Below are 14791 nucleotides of genomic sequence, written 5' to 3' on the forward strand. Positions count from 1 at the left end.
GTGTGTGTGTGTGTGTGTGTGTGTGTGTGTGTGTGTGATTGCTCTCTCCGTTGTGTTTCCAGGATGTGGAGCTCAGAAGGAAGTTGAACCCCAGAAGTCTCACAGACCTCGTATGGAAAAGGCCCTTCCAGAGCCTGTTCCAAACCAGAACCTTCCTTGGCTTCCTTTCCGGCTCACCTGTTTCCTTGTGAGGTGGTGAGGTGCTGCTCCAGGGTGTGTCATCTTCAAACTGGACCCAGTTGCTGATGGCTGAGGCCAGGTCAGGCGTGGGCTGCACAGGGCTCCCCGGAGGTGAGGCTGCTTCAGAGATGAGCCCCATCTTCTCAGAGGAGTCATCCTGCTCAGAGTGTGAAAGGTCCTGGGAGCCTTCATCCACGGCATGGTTCTCCCCAGACGAGCTCTCAGACCGCTCTGAGGAAGATGACAGTCCTGGGAAGTGCTCTTCAGTGCCCCCTACGGCAGATACCAAACACTACCATTACACAAGGAAGGATGCCTGTCAGGGCTGTCTCCCCAGAGGAAAGGGATGTGTCTTCCTTATTGGAGGATAAAATGGCTATGCTAATCCACCTCCATGCTAAAGGGCTGTGTCCCTAAGAACGTTTAAAGTCTGTAATCTCACTTATTCCCAGTCACTATCCAAGACAACTGAGAAAAAAAATTCCCCACTATTGTATCTATTTATGCGAATAGGAGCGTATATGGTGTGTATCTATGTGTTTGTGGGAGGCACGGGGGATGGAGGACGTCAGTTGTTTTCCTTGATTGTTCTCTACTTTGGGGGGTGATGTAGTCAGTGTATACATGTGAGAGGATACACTAGCCAGTGCATACTGTGTGCACCCGTGGAGGCTGGAGGTCAATACTGAGATGCTGTTCTCAACTGCCCTCCACCTCACTTTTTGAGCCAGGGTCTTTCCCTGAAGCTGGAGTTCATCTGTTTGACTGGACTGGATGGTCAGTGAGCCAGGGACCTGCCTGTCTCTACCTCCCCGCTCTCGATGCTGGGGCTGCAGTCCCGGGCTGTTGGCTACATCATGCAGGTGCTTGAGATGAGATCCAGGTCCCATTGCTCACACAGCTGGTACTCCATCAGCTAAGCTATCTCTCCAGCCCTTGCCCATTTTTAAAATCTCAGTTTCTATGCCCAGCTTGAGAGCCACACATTCAAATGGCAACAGAGATCAATCAGGAAATATTCCTGAGCTGAGTGGAACAAATGAGAAGTGGTATGGAATAGCAGGGTGGGGGGGTCTATGGCCCAACAGTAGAGCTTCCTTCTGTGTTTTCAAACTCTGTTCTGGACAAATTAGTTCTCTGTAGGCGCTAGGTGCAAAAGTCTTCCTAGATCCTCCCAAGGTCTCTACCCACCCAACTTCATATTATTTCTCTTTCTCTCTTTCTCTTTCACACACACACACACACACACACACACAAAACAAAAACAAAACAATAAAAAACACAAACAACAACAAAACCCAAAACAAAATCCAAAAACAACACCCCCCAAAAAACAGAAGAACAAAAACAACAAAAGAGATGAAAATGAAAACAAACCAAAAAAAAAAAAGTGAAAATCAGCAAGAAAAAACAAACCCCAAAAGTTTGTGATATCTGTACATGTGTGTGAGCAGGTTCATGTCATGCATGTACATCTGCATGTGCGGAGGAGGACAAGAGAGATCACTTAACTCTCCTGCTCTATGCCACTTTGCCTTGTCCCTTGGAAACAAGGCCTCTCACTGAATCTGGAACTAGACTGGTGGCCATTAGGCTGCAGCATCTTCCTGCCTAGTGCCCTCCACAGCACTAGGGTTAGAGGTGCAGCCATGCTAGGCTTGCTGCACAGGCCCTGGCAACCTGAACTTCGGCCATCTGTTGCACAGCAAGCGCATTTGCTGAGGAACCTATTTTCCCAGCAGTCAAGATGTTCGGAGTATGTACATCTCTGTGGGAGACACTTTCAGCACATCTCAATCCGGATTGGCCACATTTAAGGCTACCCACGTGGATGCCACACTGGACTATGAACCTCTTGACTGCCACTTTCCAACTGTGCAGGCGAGGTTGAGGAGAGCCCAGCTAGTGCAGGTGAAGTCGAAGTGAACCAACTGACTTGGTGATGCAAATATGTGGTCCTGGATGACGCTGAGCTCTTTGCCTGGACTCCACTAGGCATTTACATCTGATGACAGATGCTTACATAAGCTCCCAAGGCAGGTCGGTGATCATTTCTCTTATGTAGACAATGCAGCAATTCAGAGACAAATCATTCTGAAGGCTAGGCATGGTGTACCTGACGGTAAATCTAGCAATCATGAGGCAGAGATAGGAGGACTGATGTGGAGTCAAGGCCAGCCTAGTCTATATAGTGAGTTCTAAGACAACCAAGATTATAGTGAAAATTATGCTTAGAGCAGAGCACCAGCCAGGTGTGGTGGCGCATGCTGCTAGTCCCAGAATTTGGGAGGCAGAGGCAGGTGGATCTCTGAGTTTAAGGCTAGCCACGTTTACTGAGCAAATTCCAGGTCAACCAGGACTACACAGAAGAAACCCTGTGTCGAAAAACAAAAAAACATAAAAGAACAGAATAAAACAAGAAACCAAAAGAAATGCTAGACAGATGTGGGCAAGAGTGCTTGCTCTGGAAGCATGAGGAGCTGAGTTCAGTTCTCAGTGCCCACAGATAAGCCAGGCACAGCCACACACACCGATAATCCCAGCACTGAGTAGAAAAAAGCAATTCCTAGGGAGCTTACTGGTCAACCAGCCTAGCTCAAACAATGGGCTTCTGTTTTGTTGGTAGATCCTATCTCAAGACAACACAGAATGAAGACGCGTGATGTCCTGCTCTAGCCTTCACATAGATGGGCATGGTATGTGCCGACACCACACACCTACCACCTTACCCCACACACAAATTGTTCACCCAGGGGCATACCATTCATCTGTGATGAGGACAAGGTTCGAGTTTTGTAATCTGGTTCAGAACCTGTCTGTCACTTTTAACAATTATACTTTCAAAATTGAAAAAAATCCAAATGGCTGGTGGGAATAACCATGAAAAAGACCAAGAATAAAACAACATGTGATTAGAAATTAGGTCCCTTGGAAGAACTAAGCATGTACCCCTGTGGTAAGGGACCAAATGACTTTTTCTTTTTTCCTTTATTAGAATCCCACTGTGGATGACCAAGAACCAGACTTACCCTCTAAAGGGGTGGGGAACAATGGTTCTTCACTGAAGGACACCCACTCTGACTGGTGGGTGGCAATGACATGGTCCAAGGTCGTCATGCTAAGGGGGTGCAGTTCATCTTCAAGCTGCTGACCTCAAGTGGACCCCAGAGAGGTGTCTGGGGTAAACGGGGCAGTCCAGGGCGTGGGTGACGACAGTCTGTTGCAGAGGTCTTGTAAATGGCAGCACTGGGAAAGGAGGTAAGACCAGTCCTCCTTGGCTTAGTTAATCTGCCAGGCAGAGATCTGTTTAAATAAGAAAAGAAATGGAAATTGGAAATCAGCATTATACTGAATCCACACAGGTTTGGGCTTTGAACTCCAAGATGAGGTTTAGAGCAGTTTCCAACATGCCAGGTTTCATGTCACCTCCTCTTTGGCCACCAACCACTCTCTAGTAAGACCAAGATCTCCCATAAGGATTTAGAATGGACCACCAACTGACCACTCATTTTAGCAATTAGAGCCCCCGATCCCCCTCTTTCAGAAACACTGCTATCTAGAATGGGAGGCGAACAGTCCTTATTAAGTATTAAAACTTGTTCCGAGTGCTTTCACCATTTTTCCCCAGATGGTGAAATAAAAACATGCACCCAAGCGCTTTCTTGCCTCAGGCAAATAACTTTTTGAGAATCTGATCTGAATCTCTGGCCAAAACCCAGCAGCTCCCAAATGGCAGCCCTAGCCCTGATTAACCAATCGAGAAGAAACAAAACAGAGCAAAACAACCATGGAATCATCTCTTGCTCACTTATGTAAGAGGTTGGGGCAGATTTGCTTTACTGAAGAGAAAGAAAAAGTGAGTTAAACACATTTTCAATCCAGGTCAGTTTGAATTAGTATATAAATGTCAAATCTTTACTTGCACAGCAATTATGTTCTGTGGATGTTCAATATTATTTAATTAGCTTACAATTTTCTTCATGTCTTTTTACAACTCAGACCTAGCTTTTGATTTTATGATGAATGAATAAGGATTAATACAAAATTAATGTGCTTTTGCAGATGAGCTACTACCATCTGTCCTGAGCACTACTGTTCTTGATAATACACTATTCAGATGGTTTCTAATATGGCATAACCCAGCCTCCACAATAACAATAATTGTTAAACTATTAAAACTACATTTTAACTATTAAACTCTAAGTTTTAATCTTCAGTGAACTATTTATACTGAGAGAAAAATAAGTATAAAAACAATAGTTTTGCCTTGATTGGTGGGAAAGGGGTTTTTTTTATACTTCTTAAAGCAAATGCTTAGATAAAATTTATAATTATCAGAAACCTATCTTTGTACAGTCCTTCACTTAAGTTGTTAGTATACTGATCTGTTGTTTGTTTTTTGAGACCATCTCATATATCCGAGGCCATCTTTGCTATGTGGAAAAACTTATCTTCCTGCACCCACCTCCTCTGCTGAGACTACAGGTGTAGAGCAGTATACATGGTTTAAACCAGTGGTCCTCAACCTGTGCGTCTCAACCCCCTTCGGGGTACAATGACACTTTTACAGGGGTCACATATCAGATATCTTGAAATCAAATATTTACATTATGACTCATAATGGTAGTAAAATCACAGTCATGAAGTAGCAATGAAAATAATTTTGTGGTGGTGGTGGGGTTACCACAACATGAGGAACTGGGTCAAAAGGTCAAGGCACTGGGAAGGCTGAGAAGCACTGGTTTAAGCTGTACTGTGGGGCAAACTCAGGACTTCCTGCAAGGAAGGTGAGCACTCTGTGAACCCAGTTTCTTAACAGCTCTCATCTTCCATAGTAGGTGACTAGGTCAGGTGACAATATAGTTCTTTTTTGTTTGTTTGTTTTGGTTTTGAGACAGGGTTAATATAGTTCTTTTATAGATGAAAAACAAAAACAAACAAACAAACAAAAAAACATCTGAGTAGAGAGAAATTAGGTGACCTATTCAACACTAAAACGTGCCCCTAGCATTCTGAAAACGCTTCTTCTAGGATTTTAAGGAGAAAAATGTCATGGTTTCAGGTCGAACGGACTCTTGTTTTCCATGGTAGCATTCTATATAAGGAATGATCAAATAGAAGCCACAACAAACAGGTACTCCGGAAACATCAAGCTGTGGGTAACATATCCAATCCCTGAGGCAAGATCCTCTGATGCCAAAACGCTGTAATCTTTAAGACACACACACACACACACACACACACACACACACACACACACACACGTACTTCAGAGTCTATGTACACTGTCATGCAACTAAGTAGTTTACGAACATCAACTGCAATGAACCGTATTGACACTTCCTGAGAAATTCCCCATGTGGATATCTGCCAGAACACCCAAGGCGCACCAAGGCCGGAATGTCCACAAGTCTCTACTCCAAGGCCCTCCCCCGAGATCCTTACCAGCCACAGGACCGGACATGTGCAAGCAGCCTGGAGAATGTTGCTGCTCTAAACCAGGTCTTACCTCAAGTAACTCAGCCACAAGCTCGAGGCCTGCTTCCCATGACTGGCTGCCTGTGAGCTCTTCTTTAGCCCAGTCAACTTTAATGTCACTGTCACTCAGTGTGGTCATGGCTGTGAGCCAAGATAAGACAGCAAAACTCGAGAGTGGGATTCGGTTTCTCAGAAACAGCAGCTGAACAGAGGCTGCACCCCCTCGCTGGGCCTCTCGGAAAGAAAGCCACAATGCAAGGCATGTGCTGACACATGCCTCGTCACAGCTCCATGGGGAAAACATCCTGCCTATCCCACAATGGTGAGGCCAGCAAAATCCATGGAAAAGTGGGGTTGTTGGGATGGACAGGGAGAAGGAAAGAAAACGTGAAGGGGGCAGAAAACCCTAGGAACAGGTAGGCTTTTCAGGATCAATAGCTCCCAGGGGTGTGTGTGTGTGTGTGTGTGTGTGTGTGTGTGTGTGTGTGTGTATGTGTGTTTATGTCTCTGTGTGTGTGTGTGTGTGTGTGTGTGTGTGTGTGTGTGTGTGTGTGTATGTGTATACCTTTCACCATGTGAGTTCCAGGTGTCAAGCACAGGTCATTAGTTGCAGTGGCAAGTGCCTTTACCTGCTGATCCATCTCATGGCCCAGTGCATACATGACTGGTGTCCTAGTTAGGGTCACTATTGCTGAGAAACACCATGGCCAAAGCAACTTGGGAGGAAAGGGTTTATTTCAGCTTACACTTCCAGGAAACACTCCATCACTGAGGGAAGTAAGTAAGGGCAGGAACTGGAAGCAGGAATTGATGGAGAGGCCTTGGAGGGGTGCTATTTACTGGCTTGCTTCTTATAGAACCCAGGACCTCCTGCCCAGAGTGAGCTGGGCCCTCCCCATCAATCTCTAGTTTAAAAAGTGCCTATAGGCCAATCTTAAGGAGGCATTTTCTGAATTGGGGTTCCCTTCTCTCAGATGACTCTAGCCTACGTCGAGTTGAGATAACATTAACCAGCACAAGTGCTTGAACTCATAGTTCAACCTCTTTAAGTCTTGGCTTACTTCTGTACGCCACGAAGAGCAAATGTCACTTCGACATTTAAAGGACTCAGTGGGACCGTGAACACCAAGCACTCAGTAGTGGGCACAATAAGCCCTCTGCAATAGTGAGACGGTAGGCTGCAGCTATTGAGCAGCGAGCCGGTACACTGCTGGCCTGGCTTGTGTGAGGCCCTGGGCTCAACACTATCACTGTGTAAACTGAGCATAGTGGCACACTCCTGGAATCCCAGCACTCAGGCACTCAGGCGGTGGAGGCAGGAGGATTAGAAGTTTGAGGCTATCCTAGTTACAACTTGAGACTAGTCTGGGGTTACAGGAGTCTGTCTCAGAAACAAACAAAGCAGTGACAATGACAGCAGGTGACCTCACAGAGGGATTACAGCCCCCACCCCCCCACCCCCACCCAGGTACCATTCCAAACCCAAGTAGGTGTCGCCCATTGTCATCACAGCTACTGTTCAATGTCTCACCAGAGGTGCTACAGCGTTGTTTGTTTGTCTGTCTGTTTTTTTTTTTTTTGGGGGGGGGGGGGAGTCCTTGGGTTGGAATGCAGATCTATAAAGCTGCCCCATTTCTGTAGTCCATCCTCTCTCCAGTGATTTCGCCTTTCACTCATGATTAGAGCAGGTCTCTGAGATGCTAAGGAGAGCTAAGAGCTTGGTTACAGGGGACCCAGAGGCCCATTCTGAAACTTCCTTTTAGCAGACAGACAGATGCATATTCTGCCTGAGAAACCAAACCATCACTCAGCAGAAATACAGAAAAGAAGAGCCCCCAAGGAATTCTCTACTCTTCCTTATCATATTTAGAACAGATATGAGCCAAAGAGAGGCTGACAGGACACGTACTGCTGGGAACCGCCCAGCATATCCCCGTGAAATGCATTCTAGGTACATGTCGTGAGATGTGCTATGCTCGGAGCTCAAAAGCCACAGAGGAACCTAGTAATTGTGAAGCTCAGTTCATGCTGGAATTAGTTCCTTAGTAAAAACCTCATGCCACTTTTAGCCTGTGATTCACGAAGTGAGGCTTGGAGTCACCGCAGATGAGCAGTGAGTCACAGTCAGCAGCAGGAGCGACACAGAAACAACAGCAATCCCACGGAAGGAAGCCTGGGTTGCTATAGCAAGGGCACCTCTTCTCTTGATCGACATCACTTGGGCCTTACATCGTGGGTGAGGAGAATGCACTCATCTATCAGCAGAGGCAACAGAAGGAGGTCGTCTTAGGCCGGTCCCTCCTAGGAGCTCTGTGCTCCTGGAAATGTGCCAGCTGTCCTTCGAGATAGCAACCCTTAAGCAGCCATAACTTAGCTGAGGGAGACAGGACAGAAGAGCAAACACAAGTGTGGGAATAACTGCCTGCCGAAGGTCATGCAGGGGTGGTGTGACTGTCAGCCATGGTGAGATCTCTGAGAGATGGAAAACCAAAGGCCTGGTGCAGGTTGCATAGATATGAAGGAAGCCCTGGGCTCTGGAACACTAATGGGTGAGAGTAAGACTGCTCTGGGGAGCCGGGCAGTGTGGCACACGCCTTTAATGCCAGCACTTGGGAGGCCGAGGTAGGCAGATCTCTGAGTTCAAGGCCAGCCTGGTCTACAGAGTGAGTTCCAGGACAGCCAGGGCTACACAGAGAAACCCTGTCTCAAAAAATCCAAAACCAACAAAACAATAAAAGACTGTTCTGGAGCCAGAAGGATACGTGTGAGAGTACGGGCTTGGTAAGGGTTATCCCTGGACAGCCTGATGAGGATAGAGGCTTGTATTGGGAAACATGGGAGAGAAGGACGAAGGGACCTGAGAAGCTACAGGGGAGATCTCATAGAAAATGAAAAGGTGCTAAAGGGTTAGGGCTGGGCAGTGATTCCAGTGCACATTCACGAGAGATGAGCACTGCTCGCCGTGTCCAGCAGCAGCTGGAAGATGAGTTATCGGTTACAACACTTCTGCTGTGCCCTGCAGGCAAGGGGCTGACTCCACCAGGAACTGGTACTGGGCTTACTGCAGTGGGTACAAAGAGTTCCGAACTTGAAGAGTGCATGGAAATGCAAGAGACCGATACTGTCTTTACATGGCTTACAGTCAACTTCAGAGACCTAGACCGTCACCTCTGTTCCCTAGCCTATTCGGATGGCCTGTCCTGCAGAACTGCAGGGGTCCAGTAAGGGTTCAGAGACTACCTAGGGCTCATCTGTACCTGCAACTAGAAGAAGGTACCCGGAGAATAAGACAAAGACAAAACCCTCTGGGACTGAAACACAGCAGCACTAGCCTGCAGTGTGCTTATCTGAGAGGGGCAGGAGTGGTGTCTGGCGCAGTGATGAGTCTGAAGAGCCCCTGGACCAGGTCTCTCCGATTTCAGCCCTCACTATCCCTTACCCAGTCACTAGTCTCTTAATGTCTCCCTGTGCCCTGTGTACACCCCATTATGCTAGATCCCAAATCCCTGCAAATGGCTGTACCACCGTTCTCCTTAAAACCTCCTCAACTGCTACTCACAAAACAAGGTGAGGAGGAGAAAGTCACAAAGGCTCCCTGAGAGCTGGGGCACAGCCTGCCTGCTGCTAGCTCTTAGCATTGCGTACAACACGGAGTACTGAGGACAGAGTACCCATCAGGAGCTAGGTGAACACTGCAGCTCCAGGGCAGGCGTGCTGCCAGTCTATCCTCATCTGTTCTGCCCCATGTGAATTCCCTCTTCCAGATAAACTGAATTATTTTCTACTAAAGGCTGCTTCTGTGAATACTTTGTTCTAGTTGGTCATTTGTTCGTATATTTATCTATTTAATAAACCCAAGATCTTCCCGTTGGGATATATTTCCCCATATGCTATTATTTAATGGGACTCCTGCTCCTCTTAAAATCTTAGCTCCTTCTTTATCACAGGTTTAATTCAACCAGCATTAAGTCAGTGGTTCTCAACCTTCCCAATGCTGCGGCCTTTTAATACAGCGCCTCATGTTGTGGAGATCTCCAACCATAAGGTTATTTCCGCTGCTACTGCATGCATAACTGAAAATTTGCTACTGTTATGAACTGTGATGTAGATATCTATGTTTTTTTTTATGGTATTAGGTGTAGAAGGGTCATTCAATCCCCAAAGGGGTCTGACTCACAGGTTGAGAAGCGCTGCTCTAAGGGGTAGCCATTCAATCCAAAGAAAGAGAAGACAGATTCCTTTGCTATGAAATGTTCATAATCGGAATGTTTGTTGTGCTGTTTGGTTTTTCTAGCCAATATCCAAAATCTCCATCTTTTGAAAGGAAAAAAAAACTTTCTGTTCCTCTTGTCGGGTGATCCAACCTTTGTCAGCAGGCACTGGGATTTTGAGAGCATGCTCACTGGTACATGGACTTTGAAGGATGCAGAAGCAACTTGCAAGCAATGGAAATGTGGTACGTGCCCAGTGGTAGTAGCATCTGGATTCAGGAGTGACAGAACCAAATACGGCACCCTCCTCAGAACCACCGCACTCCCCTGGCTCTAGCCATGCTGGCTGTCTGTTGTGATTCTCAACCTATTTTCCAAGCCAAGTTTGGCAGCTGACAATCCAGTGACTTCTCCAGTGCATTCCATAAACTCATTTCCTTCTTACACTAGCCAGACTCAGTTTCTGTTGCTTCATTTAAGAACGCAGACAGTGTACCCATCCCCAGCTTCTGCTAGTCTCATGTCCCACTCGCTGTTGTTCCGTGTGCTGATGCTATTGCAACTTATACTCATTTATCCAGTGATAATGAAAGCGACTGCTGTGTGGTTAGCGCCAGCTAGCCTGAGAGCTTCCTTCAGGTTGTCTCCAACATTTTTTTTTAATAGTTTTTTTTTCCTTTTATTGAAAATAGATTTTTTTTCTAACATACTACATCCTGATTATGGTTCTCCTCCCGCTATCCTCCCCAGCTTCTCTCTACTTCCCCTCCCTTTCTGTCTCTCATTACAAAACAGACGGCTAGGGAATAATCATAATAATAACAACAATAACAAAAAGAACAAAACCTAACACATTGGAATAGGACAAAACAAACCAACAAAAGAAGAGCCCAAGAGAAGGCACAAGAAACAGAGACCCCCTTGTTTGCACGCTCGAGAGTCCCACAATAGCACTAAACTGAAAGCTATAATATATACTCAAAGGCCCCTCAGTACCGACTGACTACTAGTGGTCTTTGTGACCTTGGTTCTGACGGCATCTGGAGGAAGCTTTATATGGTGGATATGCACTCCAGTCCTCCCAAAGAGTCTCTGCGCTCCCTCTGGCAGCCCTCTGCTTCCCTCCCCACCCCTGATATGACTCCTTGTCTCCTGCCTGCCTGACTCTGGGGCTACTTCTAAATGTTTGTGTGCTGGAATCTTGATGTCCTCGGGGCAGCTCTGAGGAGGTAGAATCTTTAAACAGTGGAGCCTCGTAGAAGATAAACAACAAGGACGTAGAGGCTGTCCATTCACACACGGTCTCATGCCGTCTCATAAGGGCAGGTGGCTATACAGTACAGCTGCCTCACGCTGACTCCCAACCAGCTTTTCCATCCAGGATGCTGGTGCCATGCCGTTTGAACCTTCCAAGCACTAGAACCATGGGCCAAATAAACCTCTTCTTTACACATTACCTTGCACCAGGTATTTTGTTATAATGACACCAAATGTAACAAGGTCCACTCCACCCTGCAGAGTCCACCAGCTGAAACAGCTCCAACCCTTAGCTCTATTACCTTAGCTTCGCAGGAGTGCTGTGATCAGCTTCATATCCTTGCAGTCGGGAAACTCCCGAGGTGATCCTGGGTGGAGCTCACCTTCTAAGTTTTCCGGACCCCTGGAAGGAAATCTTGCCTTACATCTTGAGTAATGCCTGAAAATGGTTGTCATTTTTGTGGTTAATTACTGCTAATGGGCTGGTTTGCTGCCAGTTATAGCCAGGATTGGGAGTCCTTCCCTAAAATCGTTCTCCTGTCTCATGTTTTTTTAAAGATGCCAGCTCAGATTATCTGAAGGTACCTTCCATCTGATCTGGAAAATACATCTTATACCTGGAAATGAATTCAAAGTTTTCCTGGCCTTTTGTAAGTCATGAGCAGTAAGAAGGGTCTCAGAGAGCTAACTGGTAATTCCCTCCAGAGACGAGGCAATGTTTTATCCTCAAGTCACAACTTCACATTACCTGACTACACAATTTTGTTTCCTTGGAAACGCTCTTTGTAGGTGTGCTAGCCAACAAACCCCACTGGGCCCAATGTTCAGAGTCAAAGATCAAAGTCACACTTGGCTTGAAAAACAGGTTAGGCTTTGCCTCTTGTCTCTGGCTAATTCCTGAGTCAGTAGCCCTGAGAGATGGGCATGCCAGGTACCAGTGTGTCACACAACTCTGAGGCCTCACAAGGTCTACAGAGCACTCTCTAGGGTCAGGTAATGGCTTACTTCACCTTGGAAAGTTTACCTTGGCTTAACCAATTTCATACTTCTAGAACGAAAATGCTAATATTTTGCTGTGTAAAGGTAGGTAATTGGTGTGAATAACTTGCTTTTGTCTATGTCTTAAAGCTGTGATCCATTACCGTGAAGATGCCAACACAATATGGCCTTGGATTCTATAGGAAGTGTCTGAGTCCCTCCTGGTGGTCATAGTCCCCATGTATAAGTCTAAGCAAGTTCTATCGTACAAATAGCTTCGTGGATAATTTCAATTTCTTACTGCTAGCTGGAAGTTTTCTTTTGTTGAGGATCTAACTCAAGGCTTTCTACACCTATCAATGGGTCTATACTTCAGACCTCAGTTTCTTTGTACAGTAACCCTGAGATGATTAAAACAGGTATTTCTCTCGGTTGATAAACAAAGGAATTGATTGGGTTGCAGATGAATTCAAGGTTACACTAGAATAAGGAGAGTACCACAAGTTGCTAAGCTTCGCACTCCATACACCATATTCAGCCTTGGGGAAAACAGGTAGGTACAACACTATTAGTATTTAAACATCCGCTTCCTCTCACCACCCACCACCCAGTTTTGTTCTTCTGGGGAAGAAGACAGGCGAAGCTCAGGTAACTATAATCCCCCCATTTTGACTCTTCCTTTTGGGCATATGGCAATGATTGCTGGAGGTAGTATTATTATCATATGAGGGGACTGTTGGCTTTAATGTCACCAAGCCACTGTACCTGTATCCATAATCACTCATCTATTTATTGCTATGTGGGAAAATATTTATTTTTGTTTATACTATTATAACTAGATATTCTGATGTATACAGATAAATGAACGTGGTGCTGATTTTTCTTTCAAGGTGACAATATATGGTGGAGAACAGGGTGCTGAGATGACCCTAGGATCCACACACCCTGGTTTCAGTCCTGTGGTTCTGCTTCTCCTGTGCTCACTGCCTAGCAAAATGGATATTATATGTACAATTAAGTTTACTATTCAGTGGACCCTAAGAAGTGCAGACTATGCCAGTGAGCCTGTCCTAACTGAGGAGCCCTTAAATAGGGACGACAATCACACAACTACAAGGACTGAATTCGGCCACAGGTCCAAGTCAGAAGGGCCCCTGAGTTCCGGCAAGCACAGTACCAGCCACCTCCAGTTCACACCCATGGGTCCAGCTGAGCAGAGAAGCCACCCAGCTAGGCAGAGGTGGCGCCTCAAGAACGGTGGGGCAGTGACAGAGGCTCTTTTTTTTTTTTTTTTNTTATTTTCTTTATTTACATTTCAAATGCTATCCCGAAAGTTTCCCATACCCCTCCCCCCACCTCTGTTCCCCTACCCACCCACTCCCACTACTTGGCCCAGGCCTTGCCTTGTGCTAGGTCATATAGAGTTTGGAAGACCAAGGATCCCCTATTCCCACTGATGGCCGATTAGGTCATCTTCTGCTACATATGCAGCTAGAAACACAAACCCCAGGGGTGCTGGTTAGTTCCTGTTGTTGTTCCACCTACAGGGTTGCAGCCCCCTTCAGGTACTTGGGTACTTTCTCTAGTTCCTCCATTGGGGACCCTGTGTTCCATCCAGTAGCTGGCTGTGAGCATCCATTTCGGTGTTTACCAGGCACTGGCATAGCCTCACAAGAGGCCGCAATATCAGGGTCCCTTCAGCAGTATCTTGCTGGCATGAGCATTAGTATCTAGGTTTGGTGGCTGATGATGGGATGGACTCCCGAATGGGGTACTCTCTGGATAGTCCATCCTTTCATCTTAGCTCTAAATTTTGTCTCTGTACCTATAACCTTTCATGAGAGTTATGTTCCTTATTCTAAGGAGGAATGAAGTATCCACAAATGGTCATCCTTCTTGATTTTCTTCTGTTTTCCATAATGTGTCTTGGATATTCCAAGTTTCTGGGCTAATATCTGCTTATCAGTGAGTACATATCTAGTGACTTCTTTTGTGATCGGGTTACCTCACTAAGGATGATATCCTCCAAATACATCCATTTGCCCAAGAATTTCATAAATTCATTGTTTTTAATAGCTGAGTAGTACTCCATTGTGTAAATGTACCACAGTTTCTGTATCCATTCCTCTATTGAGGGACATNTGGGTTCTTTCCAGCTTCTGGCTATTATAAATAAGGCTGCTATGAACATAGTNGAGCATGTGTCCTTATTACCAGTTGGAAGATCTTCTGGGTATATGCCCAGAAGAGGTATAGCACTCCGGTAGTACTATGTCTAATTTTCTGAGGAACCGCCAGACTGATTTCCAGAGTGGTTGAACAAGCTTGCAATCCCACCAGCAATGGAGGAGTGTTCCTATTTCTCCACAACCTCGCCAGCATCTGCTGTCACCTGAATCTTTAATCTTGGCCATTCTGACTGGTGTGAGATGGAATCTCAGGGTTGTTTTGATTTGCATTTCCCTGATGGCTAAGGATGTTGAACATTTTTTCAGGTGTGACAGAGCCTCTTAACATCTCTGATGAGTGATTAGTTGCATGTCATCAGAAAATGATTATGTAAATTGGCAAAATTTTCTGGTTTTCAGTTAGTTAAAAGAAAAAAATTACAATTTTTTAAAAAAAAAATAGGACAGAGCCCCCGCTAAAATCAACCATTGTTGCAACCACAGAATGTAGTAAACCAA

At 45.8% G+C, this 14791-nt stretch overlaps 1 protein-coding gene across 1 annotated transcript in view; it reads right to left on the reverse strand.

Annotated features, from left to right (window-relative positions):
• Positions 1-14791, reverse strand: part of Ston2 (stonin 2) — a 140057-nt gene that overhangs the window by 101184 nt on the left and 24082 nt on the right. Inside the window, exons 2-3 of the mRNA XM_029541026.1 lie at positions 3210-3483; positions 178-453 (exon numbers count right to left, since the gene is read on the reverse strand). Coding sequence (XP_029396886.1) covers positions 178-453; positions 3210-3297 — 364 coding nt within the window. The 5' untranslated portion in view covers positions 3298-3483. The remainder of the gene's footprint in view (positions 1-177; positions 454-3209; positions 3484-14791) is intronic.

This window comes from Mus pahari, chromosome 7 (assembly GCF_900095145.1).
Source record: "Mus pahari chromosome 7, PAHARI_EIJ_v1.1, whole genome shotgun sequence".
NCBI lineage: Eukaryota > Metazoa > Chordata > Mammalia > Rodentia > Muridae > Mus > Mus pahari.